This window comes from Neoarius graeffei, chromosome 2, assembly GCF_027579695.1.
Source record: "Neoarius graeffei isolate fNeoGra1 chromosome 2, fNeoGra1.pri, whole genome shotgun sequence".
NCBI classification, from domain to species: Eukaryota; Metazoa; Chordata; class Actinopteri; order Siluriformes; family Ariidae; genus Neoarius; species Neoarius graeffei.
The window spans coordinates 97,953,399-97,975,361 of NC_083570.1; the positions used below are offsets into that span (position 1 = coordinate 97,953,399).

The window sequence follows — 21,963 nt, forward strand, 5'->3', positions numbered from 1 at the left end:
GATGTGTTGTTGTCATGAAATTTAAAATCACCTAATTTTTCTCTTTAAATGATACATTTTCTCAGTTTAAACATTTGATATGTCATTTATGTTCTATTCTGAATAAAATATGGAATTTTGAAACTTCCACATCATTGCATTCCGTTTTTATTTACAATTTGTACTTTGTCCCAACTTTTCTGGAATCGGGGTTGTACACTCTATACATTGCTAATGTGGTAAATGACTATTCTAGCTGCAAATGTCTGGTTTTTGGTGCAATATCTCCATAGGTGTATAGAGGCCCATTTCCAGCAACTCTCACTCCAGTGTTCTAATGGTACAATGTGTTTGCTCATTGCCTCAGAAGGCTAATGGATGATTAGAAAACCCTTGTACAATCATGTTAGCACAGCTGAAAACAGTTGAGCTCTTTAGAGAAGCTATAAAACTGACCTTCCTTTGAGCAGATTGAGTTTCTGGAGCATCACATTTGTGGGGTCGATTAAATGCTCAAAATGGCCAGAAAAATGTCTTGACTAGATTTTCTATTCATTTTACAACTTATGGTGGGAAATAAGAGTGTGACTTTTCATGGAAAACACAAAATTGTCTGGGTGACCCCAAACTTTTGAACGGTAGTGTATGAATTTTACCATTTTAAAATTCAGACGTGAGTGCTTTACTGGGAAATACACCACTCGGATGGATTTTTCATACGAGCGCCATCCGGGACATGGAGAACCAAAACCGTGACATAAATCTCTATACATGTCACTCGTGAGGAAATCAATGAATAGTTTTGATAAATTTTGGTACTTCTTGCTTGTGAATGTGTTGATATGATAAAAATCACACGCTGGCTTGAAGATAGAAAGTTTTTCTTCTCGTGTTGAAAATCTCATTTTTCATATGAAATGCATCACGGATCCGAGTGACAAGATTAAATAATATTGGCTGGCGTTTTTTCATGGTCTATCAGATAGATTCCATTTAGCTAGCACGATACTGAACGAGTCAAAGACGAGTACCTGAATGGAATATATCTGATATACCACGAAAAAACGCCAGCCAATATTATTACTACTACTACTACTACTACACATTAGCCTAGTAAACTAGACCCACCCGCCTAGCGGCCAAAAATATTTTTGCCTACGAGTGGGTCTAGCCTCGCACCATATCAACAAAAACACCCCGGGCATCAAATCATGCCCGCCAATCACAACGCAAGGTTTTTGCTTGGATTCTTTGGGCGGGCTTTTGCAGGAGTGACGACAAAGCTGCGCGACGCTGGAGAAAGCACAGCAGGAAAGATGGCTACGGCTAGTGAACAGTGCACGTTTGACTCCGCTTTGGAATCAGTTTTAGAAGAATTAGACTTGGAGTTTTTGTTGAAACATGAGCAGGAAGAGGCTCTCCGCTCATTCCTTTTCAAGAAGGACGTTTTCGCTGTTTTGCCGACCGGCTATGGCAAAAGTCTGATCTACCAGCTGGCTCCGCTCGTAGCCAAAAGGATGGGGCTAGTTTGTGCAGTACGAAGAATTAATAAGCAGCTTTGAAACATTACTTTTTGATTGTTTCTTATTTTCCCGTTATTTTAAATTTAAAGGAAATTATTTCACCAAACACCACTAAATAAAAACTCTCAAAAACAGTTTAAGCAAACCCTTGAAAAACACTTGGAAAAAAAAAAAAAAGAGTGTATGTGGTACAGACTCCAAACTTGTGGTCATTATCTCCAAACTTCTTAATACCTAGAACCTGTTTATTAATTAATACGCATTTTGAAAAATTATTTATTTCAAGGCCTCCCCCACTGCTTTCTGTCGCTCTGACTACGTCACTGTTGCGCTGATTGGTCAGAGCGTTGGCCTATACGCAGAGACAGTTTGAAAGACAGCGGGTTGTTCCTCCCACACCCTTCGGAAATGTCTACGAGCGAGGCCAGACTAAATATTCACATTTAGTCTGGCTTGCCAGGCTAACTACACATTCCTTTTGGGTGTTCAACACATCGTTCTCTTTCAAAATTCTCTCAAAATCTTCCGCATTTAACGAAGCAAACCTGGCGGCCATGTTTGTTTACAAATAATCCCAGTTACTCACTAGTGCGGAAGTTTTAGGTCTCCGGCGTGTGACGTCATGTTGTCTTGACAACCATGCAATATCGTAAACCATATTCAGCGCTCATTCTCCATTGGCTAGAGTGACGTAATACACGTAGGATAAGTGATATGCGAACAATATTACATGCTGTCAAACCAAATCAATGAAACCTGCTAGAAGGGAACAGAACACGTTTTTATTCCACTGAAAAAGTGTCCTGTACGTAGAATAATTCCTGATATTTCACTCCGATGATGTCACCCCCAGTGTTTTCCCGCCGACTAGACAGACGCGAGTTGTCAAAATGGTTCAAGATTAAAATCCCTTTGATTAACTTGCGTATTTTTTGTGGCTGCATCCATATTATATAAAGAACATTACGCGGTGGCGCGAGGATACGAAGATAAACTTCATATGTTCGAACAACCATGTAATATCCTCTATGTCTGTACCTATATAGATAGAAAACAAAGCATATTTATAAATACCATTTGCCACGCTGTAAATGTTCTAGTGATGGATACGCCAGCTCTTTTCAGCGCGTCAGAGCATTTAGCTCACCGATAAGAGTCAACTCTTTCGCTTTCCAAACGGCTGGTTTTCATTTTTCTTCTAAATTGAGTTTGAGACATTTTGACAAGCGTTTTTTTCTGCTTATCCCTCCCGGACACACCATTTAAAAAAACACGTGACCTTTCACGAGTCGCCTCTTGATCAGCATTCAGTAAAAAAAAAAAAAAATAATCAACTCATTCATGAAAACATGTAATCCTACAGGAAGTGACCAAAAGGCTTGACCAAAAATAAAACAAGAGTGCTCTGAGAGCACAATATCCCCCACTGGCAACTCTGCCATAACTCTGGTAAAATGCGACTGAATTGAATAAAATTGCAATATGCGTATTACTGACATACAACAAAGAATCCTGCCAAGTTCTGTGAAATTCCTCCAAAAATTATGAGAGGAGTTGATTTCAGAAGGCGAGTACCCTTCCCGGGACAGACAGACATCGCCACGACGTAATCCCCCTTCGGGTCTTTCGGTCAGTGGGGGATAAAAATTGTGAGGGAAGTTGATTTCAGAAAGCAAGCACACCTTGGTGAAATTACAAAAGTACAAGTTTGTGAATAATCGAGCGCATAACTCTGGGAAAATTTGCCCAAATTAAACGAAATTTCAATATGCATATAACTGTCATATAACAAAGCCTTTTGCCAAGTTTGGTGAAATTCCTCCACAAATTGTGAGAAGAGTTGATTTCAGAAGAACATACTCCCTCATGAAATTGTCAAAATACAAGTTATTTAATCAAGGGTCAAAACTCTGGGAAAATTTTCACAAACGAAATTAAATCGCAATATGCGTCTTACCATCATATAACAAGGGCTTTTGCCAAGCTTCGAAAAATTCGTCCAAAAATTGCAACGGGAGTTGATGTCAGAAGGAAAACACACCTTCGTGAAATTGTCAAAGTATAATGTTGGTAGTCAAGGGCTGGAACTCCAAAATTACAATATGTGTATTACCGACGTAACAAAGAATCTTGCCAAGTTTCGCGAAATTCCTCCAAAAATTGTGAGAGGAGGAGCTGATTTCAGAAAGCGAGCAAGTTTCCTGGGAGGGACAGACTGACGGCCGGAAATCGCCATGACATAATCCCTCTTCGGGTCTTTCGGCCAGCGGGGGATTAAAAAGTTCCAAAAGAAAAGCAACCAGTGACGTCAAGCAACTTTTTACCTCTTGGCCAATAAGGTCACAAAATGAGGACATGCAAAAAATAAATTAATTAATTCGCGGTGGTCCGGTCGCCCGATGCGACTTAATTTGTCATTTGGCGGGTAATTCCTGTCACTAGGCAGCCTGGCTGGCTAGTTGAAAATAAAAAATATATATGAAGCGAAGATTCAGACTAGGGCTGTGCGATATATCGAATGCACTCGATATATCTCTGAAAATTCTGTGTGAGATACATAAAATTATTATATCGTAACTATCGAGTATTTTATGGTCATCTGCCAATTTGCGTTTGTTTAAAACCTTTCCCGGTGGTTTTCTCCCTGTCCTTCAGGCAGTAACGCGAGAGGCTGCCTAAGGGAAATAAAAACAATAACGTCACGCACTTGCCAACCAATCCCGGGCCACATCTAGGTGCTGAAAGGAACTTCTGGGAAGATTTCCTAGTTCCGGTTTACAGCACTGACTCCGTTCGTGCAATCGCTGGTGCTGCATAGGCTACCGTGTAAGCTCTGTCAATTTCAGCGACAAATTAAAAATGGAAGCGGACGAATTGGTTCCTAAAAGAACCAGTAAGGGGTCAGTCATCTGGCATTTTTTTGGATATCGCGAGGAGGACGTGGAACAGCAAATGCCAATTTGTAAAGTGTGCAAAAAAACCAGTATCAAAATACTCGGGTGTTGAAATAAATGCACATTAGTCATGAACAATGCTAACTACTCTCTTTGCGTTATTTTTGACAGAAGTAAAATTCACACATGAACAAATTTTGGCGAGTTGATTTTCTGTTTGGTGAGTTACTTTGGAAGGTAATAAGTCCGGCTGGCTGGTGAAAAAAAAAAAAAGAATTTCGAGCCCTGATAAATATATATCTATATCTCAGAGACCAGAGTGCTGGTGGAAAAGAAAAAAAAAAAGAATTTCGAGCCCTGATAAATATAAATCTCAGAGACCAGCGTGCTGGTGGATAAAAAATTCTTCTCGGAGATTTATGCGTTGAAAGCTCCACAAAGCCATCAACAATCTTTATTTCATTTTTAATACTGATAAGAAATCTAAGTGATTGTGTGGCCAGTTATTTCGCAGATAATCACATCATTATGGTCACAGCGTGCGAGGCTCCGATCCGATCATGGCGGGGCGCGTGAAAGCAGCCCAAACAGCATCATTCATGAGTCTGTCTTTATAAGATTATTATAAACACTCAGATTTCAGCTATGAAGCCGTCATATAAACTGAATTCTGCACCCAAATAAAACCTCCCTCACTAAGACACATTTAAACAGTTTATCATCATTTTTTTAAATCACGTCTGTACATATCCCTCGAACATTTATCAGAGAGCATGTTTCTGCAGAAAGGAATGTGTGATTTCCAGCTCACGATGGCCGTGATGGCTCTTCTACCCTTCAGCATTACCTGATGAGTGGTTTTATTGAGGAACTCTTTGTGGGACTTGACCCTCCGTATCTCGTTATAGTAATAGGTCTGAGCGTGCTCGTAAAACGCGTTCTCCAACCTACACGAAGAAGAGACACAAATCAACCTGCAGACAATACAAAAATGTGCACGACATATAGACCTGCCTACAGTTAGGTCCATAAATATTTGGACAGAGGCAACATTTTTCTAATTTTGGTTCTGTATATTAACACAATGAATTGTGAACAAAACAATTCAGATGCAGTTGAAGTTCAGACTTTCAGCTTTAATTCAGTGGGTTGAACAAAATGATTGCATAAAAATGTGAGGAACTAAAGCATTTTTTAAACACAATCCCTTCATTTCAGGGGCTCAAAAGTAATTGGACAAATTAAATAATTGTAAATAAAATGTTCATTTCTAATACTTGGTTGAAAACCCTTTGTTGGCAATGACTGCCTGAAGTCTTGAACTCATGGACATCACCAGACGCTGTGTTTCTTCCTTTTTAATGCTCTGCCAGGCCTTTACTGCAGCGGTTTTCAGTTGCTGTTTGTTTGTGAGCCTTTCTGTCTGAAGTTTAGTCTTTAACAAGTGAAATGCATGCTCAATTGGGTTGAGATCAGGTGACTGACTTGGCCATTCAAGAATATTCCATTTCTTTGCTTTAATAAACTCCTGGGTTGCTTTGGCTTTATGTTTTGGGTCACTGTCCATCTGTATTATGAAATGCCGACCAATCAGTTTGGCTGGATTTGAGCACACAGTATGTCTCTGAATATGTCAGAATTCATCCGGCTGCTTCTGTCCTGTGTCACATCATCAATAAACACTAGTGACCCAGTGCCACTGGCAGCCATGCATGCCCAAGCCATCACACTGCCTCCGCCGTGTTTTACAGACAATGTGGTATGCTTTGGATCATGAGCTGTACCACGCCTTCGCCATACTTTTTTCTTTCCATCATTCTGGTAGAGGTTGATCTTGGTTTCATCTGTCCAAAGAATGTTCTTCCAGAACTGTGCTGGCTTTTTTAGATGTTTTTTAGCAAAGTTCAATCTAGCCTTTTTATTCTTGAGGCTTATGAGTGGCTTGCACCGTGCAGTAAACCCTCTGTATTTACTTTCATGCAGTCTTCTCTTTATGGGAGATTTGGATATTGATACGCCTACCTCCTGGAGAGTGTTGTTCACTTGGATGGCTGTTGTGAAGGGGTTTCTCTTCATTCTGTGATCATCCACCACTGTTGTCGTCTGTGGACGTTCAGGTCTTTTTGCATTGATGAGTTCACCAGTGCTTTCTTTCTTTCTCAGGATGTACCAAACTGTAGATTTTGCCACTCCTAATATTGTAGCAATTTCTCGGATGGGTTTTTTCTGTTTTTGCAGCTTAAGGATGGCTTGTTTCACCTGCATGGAGAGCTCCTTTGACCGCATGTTTTCTTCACAGCAAAATCTTCCAAATGCAAGCACCACACCTCAAATCAACTCCAGGCCTTTTATCTGCTTAATTGAGAATGACATAATGAAAGAATTGCCCACACCTGCCCATGAAATAGCCTTTGAGTCAATTGTCCAATTACTTTTGGTCCCTTTAAAAACAGGGTGGCACATGTTAAGGAGCTGAAACTCCTAAACCCTTCATCCAGTTTTAATGTGGATACCCTCAAATGAAAGCTGAAAGTCTGGACTTTATGTCCATTATATAACTAGAACCTGAATAGGTTTCAGTAAACAGGTAAAAAAAAAACCAAAAAACTAAATTTGTGTCAATGTCCAAATATATATGGACCTAACTGTATGTGAAAAAACAAATATTTTCATGAATATAACAAACATACATCAGCACCTCGGTCAGAATGTGTACTTAAGAGAAATCAAGCACTCTTGGAGAACAAGAGCCAGTGTAATGAGTCTGACCTGATGATGTATCCCACCAGGTGATCGGTGTGAGGGAGGACAAACAGGGACTTTGCTGAGAGATCGCAGGCGTTACACAGAGCCGCGGCTCTCTCCGACGCCACCACGTCCTCACCTGAAAGCACACAACGACCAACAGAAGGCGGACCATCAGCAATATACAGTTGTGGTCAGAAGTTTACATACAGTGACCTGAATGTCATCTTGGATATGAATGTCATGGCCATATTTGGGCTTTCAGTCATTTCTTTCAACTGTTCTTTTTCTGTGGCAGAATGATTGTACAGCATACAGCTTTCATTTAAAAAAAAAAAAAAGAATTTGGTGCACAAGTTTTAACTTTCTTTGGGTTTTCGGAAATCAACACAGGGTCAAAATTATACATACAGCACACCTAATATTTGGGTAAAATGTCTTCACCTTGAGCAAACATTTTTGTTTACCATGAACAAGCTTCTGGCAGAATTCTGGTTGGATATTTCACGACTCTTCATGGTAGCGTCGCTAGAGTTCAATTAATTTTTTTTTTTTCCTTGGCATGGACTCGACTTATTAGCACGGTCCATATACTTTCAACAGGGTTGAAGTCAGGACTTGTTTTCAGCTTAATGTTAGCCTGCTTTCTCCTCCACAACCAGCTCTGATGCGTGTTTGGATTCATTGCCCTGTTGTAACTCACAAGTCCCAAGTCGTGTTCAAGTTGCTGTTGGTTTATACTGAAGAATTCTGAGGTAGTCCTCCTCCTTCATTATTCCATCCACTTTGTGCAATGAACCAGTTCCACTGGCAGCAAAACAGCCCCAGAGCATGATGATCCTACCACCACCACCACCAGCTGGTACAGTGTCCCTCTGTACATGGTGGTCATTGTGGCCAAGCAACTCAATCTTTGTCTCATCTGACCACACAGCTATCCTCCAGAAGGCTTTTTCTTTGTCCGTGTGGTCAGCTTCAAACTTTAGTTAAGCTTGAAGGTGTCAGTTTTGGAGCAGGGGGTTATTTCTTGGATAGCAGCCTCCTAGTCCATGGTGATCTGAACTGGAGACAGTAATCCATCAGCTTCCAGTTCATGGCAGGGCTGTGCCATGGTGGTTCAAAGGTTGTTCCTGACCATCCAAACCGATTTCCTTTCAGCTGAGGGTGACAGTTTGGGTTTTCTTGAAGCAAAATGGCTTGGCAAAGTGACTACACCTCACATTAACTTGGATACAATTGTTTGAACTGATCTTGGAATTTGGAGTTGTTTAGAAATGGTTCTAAGAGACTTTCTGGAGTTGTGTATATCTGTGATCCTCCTTCTCAGATCTGCACTGAGCTCCTTGGACTTTCTCACTTTACTGTGTGTTGGTCAATCCAACGAGTGCTGTAAATAAACCCTTTTTATGAAGGCACAGAGAAGCTACCAGCTGTAGTCAGTCAATCATGATCACTAACAGGAAGTTAAGAGACCTCAGCCTTGGCAAGATAAAGAGACATTTTGGAAGTTTCAGCACCTCTAAGTGAGTGTATGTACATTTTTGACCCTATATGTATAACTTTGACCCTGTCTCGATGTCGGAAAACCCAAAGAAAATTAAAACTTGTGGACCAAATTCTAGTGTTTTTTTTTTTTAAATGAAAGCTTTATGCTGTACAATCATTCTGCTACAGAAAAAGAACAGTTCAAAGAAATGACTGAAAGCCCAAATATTGCCATGACATTCATATCCAAGATGACATTCAGGTCACTGTATCTAAACTTCTGACCACAACTGTACCACACACACACACACACACACACACCGGCCACTTCAACAGGAACTTGTTCTTGATTCTAAGGTTCCTGTTCTTGGCTGCAGGAGTGGAACCCAATGTGGCCTTCTGCTGTTGGATGCTGAGATGCTTTTCTGCTCACCACAGTTGTAAAAGAGTTGCTGAGAGTTACTATATCCTTCCTGCCAGCTCGAACCAATCTGTGGTGGGTTTCCCGAAAGCCTCTTAAGGCAAAGAGAGTCTTAAATTACCTCTTCAGATCCATCAGCAAGCTAACGTGGTTTTCCCGAGCAACATCTTAGCCCAAATAGTTCTTTAGTCTGTTCGGAATTTACGAGAGACACGGACCACTTGTTCAAAAACCAAAAAAACAGAGCGATTCGCTCGCAGCCGAATACACAGAATGCGGTGCGCCGCCGAGGGACTCTCACAGTCAATGGGGGAAACTGGTGTTTAATCTGCTGACGGTGTTCAATTATTTTTCTTGTACACTGCAAGTACATAGAGTTAATTATTAAATAAAATATACACAAAAACATTATGAATACGTTTCAATGTTATGGAATTACGTATGGATATCGGAATGTCACACTGATATCGCCACATTTTAATCAAATTTAACTCCATCAGGTGAGCGATTAACTAATTTATTGTCATAAACGAGACATTTCTGCACCTCTAATGTTGTGTGCACGCGTGCAAGAGAGATTTGATCTGTGTGTACCAAAGGAGGTTGAACTGACCTCCTTATACAGCCTATATATGATTATATATATATATATATATATATAAGGAGATCAATTTATATACAGGTAGGTCAATTCAACCTCAGGTACACACTACACACAGATCAAAACCCTTCTCTCTCTCTCTGCGCATGCACATATCCTTGACTTGCAAGTGACGTCAAAGCAAAAAATAGAAACCCGGATGTCGGCCATGTTGGTGGAGATACAAATACGGGGGTCAAGTGACATTCCATACAAAACATAGTCATGCGTGCACGACTCTCTTTGTTTTTCCACTGCTTTAAGCGATACCATATCTTTGTGCTGTATATGAAACAGTACTCGTGACCGTAGCACGTTCCGATTTTTTAGAAACTCGTCCATGATTCAGAAAGAAAGAGGGCGAGGAAACTCTGAGGCTTCGTATGCGGAGGAGACGAGAGGATCAGGACACTTTGCCCAATGACCATTTCATTCAACAGTTAAAACATTTCATCCAAAGCCTTTTTCATATGCACTGTCAATCATTTTATATTTCAGGTATTCTTGTATTCGTGAATGAAAGCCCCGTAAGAGACAAACAAATACAGTGGTGCTTGAAAGTTTGTGAACCCTTTAGAATTTGTTTCTGCATAAATATGACCTAAAATATCATCAGATTTTCACTCATCAGATTTTCACACAAGTCCTAAAAGTAGATAAAGAGAGCCCAGTTCAACAAATGAGACAAAAATATTAGACTTGGTCATTTATTTATTGAGGAAAATGATCCAATATTACATATCTGTGAGTGGCAAAAGTATGTGAACCTCTAGGATTAGCAGTTAATTTGAAGGTGAAATTCGAGTCAGGTGTTTTCAATCAATGGGATGACAATCAGGTGTGAGTGGGCACCCTGTTTTATTTAAAGAACAGGGATCTATCAAAGTCTGAGCTTCACAACACATGTTTGTGGAAGTGTATCATGGCACGAACAAAGGAGATTTCTGAGGACCTCGGAAAAAGCGTTGTTGATGCTCATCAGGCTGGAAAAGGTTACAAAACCATCTCTAAAGAGTTTGGACTCCACTAATCCACAGTCAGAGAGATTGTGTACAAATGGAGGAAATTCAAGACCATTGTTACCCTCCCCAGGAGTGGTCAACCAACAAAGATCACTCCAAGAGCAAGGCGTGTAATAGTCGGCGAGGTCACAAAGGACCCCAGGGTAACTTCTAAGCAACTGAAGGCCTCTCTCACATTGGCTAATGCTAATGTTCATGAGTCCACCATCAGGAGAACACTGAACAACAATGGTGTGCATGGCAGGGTTGCATGGAGAAAGCCACTGCTCTCCAAAAAGAACATTGCTGCTCGTCTGCAGTTTGCTAAAGATCACGTGGACAAGCCAGAAGGCTATTGGAAAAATGCTTTGTGGATGGATGAGACCAAAATAGAACTTTTTGGTTTAAATGAGAAGTGTTATGTTTGGAGAAAGGAAAAAACACTGCATTCCAGCATAAGAACCTTATCCCATCTGTGAAACATGGTGGTGGTAGTATCATGGTTTGGGCCTGTTTTGCTGCATCTGGGCCAGGACGGCTTGCCATCATTGATGGAACAATGAATTCTGAATTATACCAGCAAATTTTAAAGGAAAATGTCAGGCCATCTGTCCATGAACTGAATCTCAAGAGAAAGTGGGTCATGCAGCAAGACAACGACCCTAAGCACACAAGTCGTTCTACCAAAGAATGGTTAAAGAAGAATAAAGTGAATGTTTTGGAATGGCCAAGTCAAAGTCCTGACCTTAATCCAATGGAAATGTTGTGGAAGGACCTGAAGCGAGCAGTTCATGTGAGGAAACCCACCAACATCCCAGAGTTGAAGCTGTTCTGTACGGAGGAACGGGCTAAAATTCCTCCAAGCCGGTGCGCAGGACTGATCAACAGTTACCGCAAACGTTTAGTTGCAGTTATTGCTGCACAAGGGGGTCACACCAGAAACTGAAAGCAAAGGTTCATATACTTTTGCCACTCACAGATATGTAATATTGGATCATTTTCCTCAATAAATAAATGACCAAGTATAATATTTTTGTCTCATTTGTTTAACTGGGTTCTCTTTATCTGCTTTTAGGACTTGTGTGAAAATCTGATGTTTTAGGTCATATTTATGCAGAATATAGAAAATTCTAAAGGGTTCACAAACTTTCAAGCACCACTGTAACTGATAGGTGCACATGAAAAAGACTTTGGACGAAATCTTCATGGGACGAAATGACCTGTATTCGTACTCGATGGTCGGTAGAAGCGTCTTATCTTTAGAAAAGCCTGACTTTTTAAAATAACATGGGTCAAAACCACACACATCTATCTTTGCTTGACCGTTCAAATCGTGGTAATCCTGAGAAAATCCAGCATTGTTTACAGACACGCTTCCAGCGGCTGCCATCCTAGTTGCTTTGTACATCCACCATCCTGGCGGACGCTCATGACGTAGCACATTTTGATCACGTGGTTGCAAGTCGTCTATAAGGGAGAACGTTGCCCACTCTGCATTGCGGATAACAGTTGAAATAATCCTGACTGCATGCTCGGGAGGGTAACAGTGAAATGAGCGAGCAAGGGGAACACGTTTACTTAATTATTTAGCTTACTATTTGCTCATTCTTTCATGTGAACGCGTGTTCATTTAATTAAAAACATGCTTGGAATTTAAAAAAATAAAAAATAATGGCCAAAAACGTTAAATAGTTTCATTAATTAATTACCACATTATATATGTAATGATTCCAGATGATATATATGTTATTTACCAGCTGGGAGGTCCGTATGGTGAAATACTGTGACCGAGGTCTTGAAAGTACTGAGCGAGGCCCTCTGGGTCGAGGTCAGTATTCAAGGCCGAGGTCACGGTATTTCACCATACGGACCGACCTTAAGCTGGTAAATAATAGATTTATTTTTTTCTTTACCAAATTCTAACAGAAAACGAGAGCGCCCGAAAGGGAAAACTGACCCGAGCCGCCATTTTGAATCCTCATTCACGGCTATAATGCAAATTGCTTCCTCCTCGGTATACAAGTGCACTTCCATGGCAGGAAAAAAAACTACATTTTGCCGCCTATGTCGTCCCCTATTTATACAAAATTGAGTCATTCAGCAGGGGTTTTTCTAGAAAAATTTAGTATGAGGGCGCTCACCGTGGCGAGGGAGCGAAGCGACGGGGGGCAGTTGTCCGTCCCCCCCCTCCGCCGTGCGAAGCCTTTGAAAAATTGAGGCTACAATGGGACATTCTGAGGCTGTCTGAGAGGGAAATTGTAACAAATTGTCAACATTGAAAAAGAAAGAAGTCATCTTCTCCTGCCCCGGATGGTCTTTGGCTTTCTTCCGTTTCGTGCCGCGGGATGACACCTTTAAATGCCCAAGTGTCAACAAAAACAACTCGTGAACTACTTCTGTCAAAAGCTCCCGCGCCGGTGGGTGAAAGGTCATTCAGTCTCGAGAAATCTCGCTCTACAAGTCAGCTGACCTTGTATGTAACCCATGTCAAATCTCGCGAGAGCAGCCGCGACAAGTAAACAACTAAACAACATGGCGGCTCGGTCTGGAAAACGCCGATTCGGATTGTTTTTGCACCGTCTGGCGGTGTATCTACTATGATTGGAATATTTCTGGAGTAATTATAACGTATTTGATGATCAGACACATTGTCACGTGGTGTTGCTGGGATGTTTTCACGGAGAAAAGATCGTTTTGAGATCGACTGCATCTTGTGCAGTAGCATATAAGTGCATGGCCTAAGTGTGACTTGGGGTTCAATCGGCATTTCGGTAAGGGGGTGCGCGCCGAGAGTAAGAGGGCGCAGCGCCCCTGTTCCCCGGATTAGACGCAAGTCTGATTCAGGATTCAGCCATGTTTTTGCTCGGCGTTAGCAAGTTAGAGGTTTTTATCTTTCTCCTGAAATGTTTTCTTTTATTTCTTCTTCCTCAGGGTAGTAAAACTCGCTTTCGCTGTGAACACTGTCGTTATCTCTATCCATGCTGTAAAATTAATGCTATTCTCCTGAGAAATGCGAAAATAAATGTTGACAAAAAATTGCTACTATGTTGGTTGTTGTTGTGAACAAGCGAGTCGCCAGGGGTCCATACCATAGGATACGGACCCGCTCGCCAACCAATCAGAGCGCAGGATTTGATGGAAACCGGACTGCGAAAAAAATAATATACATCTTATTTTAAAAACACTTTATATTTCATTCGAATTTGGTTAAAAACGAACGCCATGTGACTGGATTTAGCAACTACTAATGCCTTCAGCAACGACAGTACGATTGCCTTTAGCAGCTACGAATACCTACATCAGGGACGCGCATTGCAAAGACGCTCTTCGGACTCCTTTTCATGAGTGAGTTCGGGAAAACCACATACAGAGAAAACGCTTGCTGCTTAAGAGTCTCTTAACTCGCTCTTTCGCTCTAAAGGGCAACGTTATCGGGAAACCCACCCTGTCCATTTTCCTTGACCTCCCTTAAAGGAGAACTGAAGTCATTTTTAAACTTGCTTTATTTCTTAATTAACGTGTTATTCAATTACGTTTTCGGTTTTAGTAACCTTATATCGTGACTCGTATTGGCAACTAATTGCAATTAAATATTATACTTATCGGCCTATTCAGTTTGTAGCCGTGTCGAATTTAGTTCGTTTGGTCCACGGCAGGCGTCGCTTATCCACGCGATCTTCACCAGACTTGTGCGAGACTTCGAAACGTGAAGCGTCCACCAGGTGTCAGTGCCGCCATTTTGAAAACTGTTTTCCAAACGAAGTATTGCACAAAAACGAGTTTAAATGACGATTGCTGCCTACTTTTTTCAAACTTTCCCGATTGCTATCAAAACAAACAAAACTTCCGGCTTGATTACGTCAGCATTCGAAAGAGGGCGCGCGCGTCTTTTGACAACGTTGGCAGATGTTGGTTGCTTTGATTTCCGCTGTACGTTTTACTTCCATCCTACGATGTCCCACACAGGTCTCAGCGAATCTCGTTTACGGCCGTTGTTTTGACATATGGACTGATATATTACAGAGCATATTTCAAACACTCATAACTTGCTATAGCAGCGACAAAATAGCGATCAAAAATGCATTCCGATATTTAATAAAATGAGCGAAATAGAATTTTGATAATTAAAAAAAAAAAAAAGTTTGCCTTCAGTTCTCCTTTAAGGCATTTGTTTCCACCCACAGAACTGCCGCTCGCTTGATGTTTTTGCACCATTCTATGTAAACTCTACAGAATGTTGTGTGTCAAAACCCTTGGAGAACAAATCAACAGTTTCTGAAATACTCAAACCAACACCCATGCCACAGTGAAAGGCGGTCACACTTTGAGATCGCCATTTTTCCCGTTCTGATGTTTGAAGTGAAAGTGAACCAGGCTTCCTCCGAGACATTTTGAGAGTCATTTCATTATTCCGAACAAAGAATGGAAAAATCTACAGGTTTTTTTTTTTTTTTAATTTTCACTTTCCAACTTCTGAAAAACACCGCTGTATGAACTTTACTCTTTCAGCTTAGCATTCTAGCAATTCCTGAACGGTCATATCGCAACCAAGTCAAACGATTGAGCCATTCTTGATGAAATATGCCCATCACCTTAGCTTCCTGTGCGCATGGTTCATCCTCATACCCTTCTACTTCCTCTGTAGTATTCTTCATAACTATCACTTTTGTCACCACTCAGTTTAAAAAATAAATCATTTTTTTGCAAGACCAACTTGTTTTTGTTACTATCCATCATGTTTGACACACAACAACTGTCAAACGAACGACGAATTCTTTCACCCCTCTAGGAAGTCATGAGATCGCAAGCTACCACATCGCACAATTTGACTGGCTCTTGTATATAGTTGTGAGATTTGATTGGTCATCACTTGGTTTAAATTGACTATTAGGTTACAGGAAAACCCCTCTCGATGGCCAAACTTGCCGATTTCGGAATTAGTATTTCTGGCAGTGTTTATTCATTTCTTGTGAAACATAACGACACAAAGACACCCAAACATGACTAATATACATATAAAAAATAATCTCATCTCATCTCATTATCTGTAGCCGCTTTATCCTGTCCTACAGGGTCGCAGGCAAGCTGGAGCCTATCCCAGCTGACTACGGGCGAAAGGCGGGGTACACCCTGGACAAGTCGCCAGGTCATCACAGGGCTGACACATAGACACAGACAACCATTCACACTCACATTCACACCTACGCTCAATTTAGAGCCACCAGTTAACCTAACCTGCATGTCTTTGGACTGTGGGGGAAACCGGAGCACCCGGAGGAAACCCACGCGGACACAGGGAGAACATGCAAACTCCACACAGAAAGACCCTCGCTGGCCACGGGGCTCGAACCCGGACCTTCTTGCTGTGAGGCGACAGCGCTAACCACTACACCACCGTGCCACCCATAAAAACTAAACTCATGGATTTTTTTTTTTAATGCATCAAGTTGACGCGGTCATTTACTTTTTGGGCGCATCAGTGCTCGACATTAAGGACTGCCCGATTGCCCGGGGCAAGCAAAACATGCATTTGGGCGAGTGGGATATGTCCCTGACATGCCTGACTGGGCAAGTTGGAATGAGCATATATTACGAACTAGCACCACAAAAATTAGGCTTTTTGATCTTTTATTTCAGTTCCTAAAAGCGGCCCTCATTACGTATCCGCCATTACGTTTTGGCTGTAGTCTCGGTTTCATTTACTGCTTTCCAAGTTATTTTATATCCCCCCGCTGTTATAGTATGGTACCCGTACTGTTTATAGACCCCTTGTGCATGACATCACGCATCATGTGATAATTACAGCTGGGGTCAGACAGACACCGTCTTTCATGCAAGCATCGGTCCTCAATATGGTTAATTTTTGCACCGTTTTTGTTTGTTCAAACAGAGAACTAGATAAAAAGGCATTACTGTCTCCCCGCTCTCAAGAAAAACATTCACAAATAGAAGCAAATGCTTCAAGAACAATGAGGAAATGAGCGGTTAAAGAATATGAAGAGAGGAGCTCAGCCTGAAAACTCCAGAGAAATTCACGATTGTATTTAAAATGTATTTTACAAAAACAGAAAGTCGGAAGTGAGGATGGAAGAGTTTGCTTAAGAACCTTGTTTTATTTTTTTTTTCTGCTCGCATTCGAGTTCGCTCCTTCATGAAAGTGTTTGATTTTCTTTAAAGTGAAGCCGATTCCTTATTCAACACAGAAAACCCAGACTGGTTTCAAATAACTCGGGCATTAAAAAAAAAAAAACTCAACAAGGAGTGACATGCGTGGTAAATCCTGAAAAACAGAACAGATTAAGAGCAGAGAGAGCTGGAGCTTTGTTTCTGTTATCAGAGGAACACAGTCCTGTGCAAAATATTTATATAATGTTTTTTTCTGTGTTATATCATCCACTTCTAGGTTTATTTAAAAAATAAAAAAATTAAAAAAAAAACCCTGCGGCTGCACTGATTCAGTTACAGGTTGCCAGGTCTGTATAAAAACACCCCAAACCTACACACTAAATTTTAAACTCAGACATTATCCTGTCTGTCATGACGCAGCACGGGTTATTTTTGTTTGTTTGTTTTTAAACCAAGAGGTGCATGATGATGATGATCAAAAAAAAAAAGATATAATGTGTTATTTACCAGCTGGAGGTCCGTATGGTGAAATACCGTGACCGAGGTCTTGAAAGTACTGAGCGAGGCCCTCTGGGCCGATGTCAGTATTCAAAGCCGAGGTCACGGTATTTCACCATACGGACCGACCTTAAGCTGGTAAATAATATATTTATTTTTTTCTTTACCAAATTCTAACAGAAAACGAGAGCGCCCGAAAGGAAAAACCGAGCCGAGCCGCCATTTTGAATCCTCATTCACGACTGTAATGCAAATGGCTTCCTCCTCAGTATACAAGTGCACTTCCATGGCAGGGAAAAAAAAGCTACATTTTGCCGCCTATGTAGTCCCCTATTTATACAAATAGGAGTCATTCAGGATTCAGCCATGTTTTTGCTCGGCGTTAGCAGCAGTTACAGGTTTTTAGCTTTCTCCTGAAATGTTTTCTTTTATTTCTTCTTCCTCAGGGTAGTAAAACTCACTTTCGCTGAGAACACTTATCACTATCCATGCTGTAAAATTAATGCTATTCTCCTGAGAAATGCTGACAAAAACTAGGATTTTTGATAAAAATCTTCTAAATCTTATTTTTTTAAAAACAGATAAATGTTGACAAAAAATGCTACTATGTTTGTTGTTGTGAACGAGCGAGTCGCCAGAGGTCCGTATCTGGGGTCCGTACCGTAGGATACGGACCCGCTCGCCAGCCAATCAGAGCGCAGGATTTGATGGAAAGCAGACCGTGAAAAAAATATATATATAAATATTCTGAAACGCAGTACTGTTCAAAAGTCTTGGCACCCGATTGTTTTCGTCATACAAACTTTGTTATAGATTTCTATTTTATGATTTCTGCATTATCGAGTAATGAACCTACAGTCAGAGACAAGTTCTACACAAACATACTGAACTTTACAACAGCTGCATGCATATGAAATGGAAATAAACCGACTAAGGCAGGAAAAACTATTTTGGATTTTATGTTGCAATTCACAACTATTCTATGGTTTTCCGAAAAAAAAGTCCTTGCAAAATAGGGGGCAAGTGGAAATTAACCTCCACTTCTCCCCAGGGCAAGTGGGTTTACAAGTTAATGTCGAGCGCTGCGTATTTCCATTCTCATTTGCACCAAACACGCAGGAGAAACCCTGATTAACTGAAGCTCTTGATTTGTATCTGATGCGTTGTGCTGCTGTCGATGAATTGGCGGAGTTGATACCCGCACAAAACAGCAGGAGTTTATGGGTGTTCCTAATAAAGAGGCTGGTGAGTCGATGTGTAAAATATTTGGCCCTTCGGGGCATGCATACAGATGTGGGATATTTTCTCACATGGTGTGGAATATTTTCCGATTGATAAATACTACATCTGGTTCGTATCAAACGTGCTCGGAGTGGCTTTACTGATTCCAGGCCGAGTTCGCTGCAAAGCTCTGAAGTCGATCCAACAGCATGAACTCGATTCCCCCTCTCACAAACACGGCACGCAAAGTCGGTTCAGCAGCCGTGTGTTTCGGTTAGCAAGACGGTCATACCCCTTTTCCACCAAATCAGTTCCAGGGCTGGTGCCAGTTCACAACTCCTTCAACTTGCGAGCCAGCTGAGAACCAGTTTGCTTTTCCTTAGCTCGGGGTGCTAAGCGGAGCCACGTCAGTTACGTCGCTGCGTTTGTATAAACCTTGGCGTGAACATCGTAGCAACAACGACACGGAGAAGAAGCAGCAGCAGCAACAACAATAATAATGGATGACTTCACGATTGTACACCTGCTGCTTCTCGCCGCTTAAAAATGGCGATCTTTCGCGATCTTGCTATTGTTGTTGGTCTTAACAACTCCTCCCCCACCGCTGACGTAAGCGGTTCTTTCCTCTGGCCCAGCAGAGAGTTGGTGCTAGCCTGGAACTGGTTTTTCTGGCCCCAGAGCCAGTTCTTTGTCAGTGGAAACAGAAAACCCGGCTCCAAACTAAGCGCTGGCCCCGAACCAGCCCTGGAACTGCTTTGGTGGAAAAGGGGCATCAGTGGATTATCTGCCACTGTTAAAATAAATAAATAAATCCAGTTAAAGGAACAGTCCACCGTATTTCCATAATGAAATATGCTCTTATCTGAATTGAGACGAGCTGCTCCGTACCTCTCCGAGCTTTGCGTGACCTCCCAGTCAGTCAGACGCAGTCAGACGTGCTGTCACTTCTGTTAGCAATGTAGCTAGGCTCAGTATGGCCAATGGTATTTTTTGGGGCTGTAGTTAGATGCGACCAAACTCTTCCGCGTTTTTCCTGTTTACATAGGTTTATATGACCAGTGATATGAAACAAGTTCAGTTACACAAATTGAGACGTGGCGATTTTCTATGCTATGGAAAGTGCGCACTATAATGACAGGCGTACTAACACCTTCTGCGCGCTTCGGCAGCGCATTGATACGGAGCTCAGATATAGGTAACCGAGTAACCGAGACCATTGCTCACACAGGCATTACAGCTGCACACAAGTATGAGGAATTAATTTAAAAAAAAAAAAAAAAGAAGCATTGTAGCCATACCAGGTGGAAGAGGAGTCTTCTTCTGGATTAAAACAACAGCAACTTTAGTATTTCTGCCCTGCAAACTTGTCCTAGGTATTTAAAAAAAGAAACAAAAAACACACAACAACCACCCAACATACAATATATTATTTACAGGAGTCATGACAGCATGTTCTGGAAACACAGAGCTTAAAGCGAGACGGCCTTTCGATTTCATAAAACCGGTGAAATTTAGTTCGCTCTGAAATGTGGTCATTGTGAGAGATGTTCATTTCTGGAACATCTCACAAAATATCAGGCCGTTCTGTGGCTGGGAAGTTATTTAACTTGAGGGGATTAAAGCAAATGTGCATGAAATCGCTCGCTTTGCGCAGTCGAGCAGACAGAGGAAGTCCGTGTGCATGCGCAGATTCACCTTCGACCGTGCGCTGACAGTTCCATCATTCTGTCGCAAAACGAACAGCTGATCACGCTGAGCACCAATATTTATTAGTTTGCTCCTGCGTTTCCTTTCCTTCGTATACACTACCGTTCAAAAGTTTGGGGTCACTTTGAAATGTCCTTATTTTTGAAAGAAAAGCACTGTTCTTTTCAATGAAGATCACTTTAAACTAATCAGAAATCCACTCTATACATTGCTAATGTGGTAAATGACTATTCTAGCTGCAAATGTCTGGTTTTTGGTGCAATATCTCCATAGGTGTATAGAGGCCCATTTCCAGCAACTCTCACTCCAGTGTTCTAATGGTACAATGTGTTTGCTCATTGCCTCAGAAGGCTAATGGATGATTAGAAAACCCTTGTACAATCATGTTAGCACAGCCGAAAACAGTTGAGCTCTTTAGAGAAGCTATAAAACTGACCTTCCTTTGAGCAGATTGAGTTTCTGGAGCATCACATTTGTGGGGTCGATTAAATGCTCAAAATGGCCAGAAAAATGTCTTGACTAGATTTTTTATTCATTTTACAACTTATGGTGGGAAATAAGAGTGTGACTTTTCATGGAAAACACAAAATTGTCTGGGTGACTCCCAACTTTTGAACGGTAGTGTATAACATAACGTCTTTTCTTCTCGCTTTCTTTCCGTTACTGTAGTCGGTCTTTCACGTTTCGTTCGCACGCTCGCGTCCTCCATTTTTTGTATCCCACAATGCCTTGCACAAACGGGGAAAGCCCACCACACATGACGCAGCATCTTGAATTGGGTCATGGTGAAGCAGGAAAAAAAAAAAATAGCGCAGAATTTGGGCCACGTGGCTCTAAATTCATTAATTGTTCCATTAAAAAAAAGAAAAAAACTAATACATTTGGAAGTCTGTGATTGGAATTCAGTAGCTTTCGGTCCACTAAACAAAAATAATTGGGTATCGGGGAAAATTCTTTTTATGACCTACACTTGAAAAATCTGAAAGGCGGTCTAACTTTAAAGGTGCAGTTTGTAATTTAAAATTAATTAATTAATTAATTAATTAATTAATTAATTAATACACACACACACACACACACACACACACACACACACACACCATTCCAATACTGGTACTGATTATAATTTTACAACCCCGATTCCAAAAAAGTTGGGACAAAGTACATATTGTAAATAAAAACGGAATGCAATAATTTACAAATCTCAAAAACTGATATTGTATTCACAATAGAACATAGACAACATATCAAATGTCGAAAGTGAGACATTTTGAAATTTCATGCCAAATATTGGCTCATTTGAAATTTCATGACAGCAACACATCTCAAAAAAGTTGGGACAGGGGCAATAAGAGGCTGGAAAAGTTAAAGGTACAAAAAAAGGAACAGCTGGAGGACCAAATTGCAACTCATTAGGTCAATTGGCAATAGGTCATTAACATGACTGGGTATAAAAAGAGCATCTTGGAGTGGCAGCGGCTCTCAGAAGTAAAGATGGGAAGAGGATCACCAATCCCCCTAATTCTGCGCCGACAAATAGTGGAGCAATATCAGAAAGGAGTTCGACAGTGTAAAATTGCAAAGAGTTTGAACATATCATCATCTACAGTGCATAATATCATCAAAAGATTCAGAGAGTCTGGAAGAATCTCTGTGCGTAAGGGTCAAGGCCGGAAAACCATACTGGGTGCCCGTGATCTTCAGGACCTTAGACGGCACTGCA

At 41.1% G+C, this 21,963-nt stretch overlaps 1 protein-coding gene across 1 annotated transcript in view; it reads right to left on the reverse strand.

The window, feature by feature from the left end:
* The window catches only part of trappc11 (trafficking protein particle complex subunit 11), a 151,990-nt gene that overhangs the window by 102,892 nt on the left and 27,135 nt on the right, over window positions 1-21,963 (reverse strand). Inside the window, exons 4-6 of the mRNA XM_060915249.1 lie at window positions 19,832-19,902; window positions 7,166-7,280; window positions 5,244-5,343 (exon numbers count right to left, since the gene is read on the reverse strand). Coding sequence (XP_060771232.1) covers window positions 5,244-5,343; window positions 7,166-7,280; window positions 19,832-19,902 — 286 coding nt within the window. The remainder of the gene's footprint in view (window positions 1-5,243; window positions 5,344-7,165; window positions 7,281-19,831; window positions 19,903-21,963) is intronic.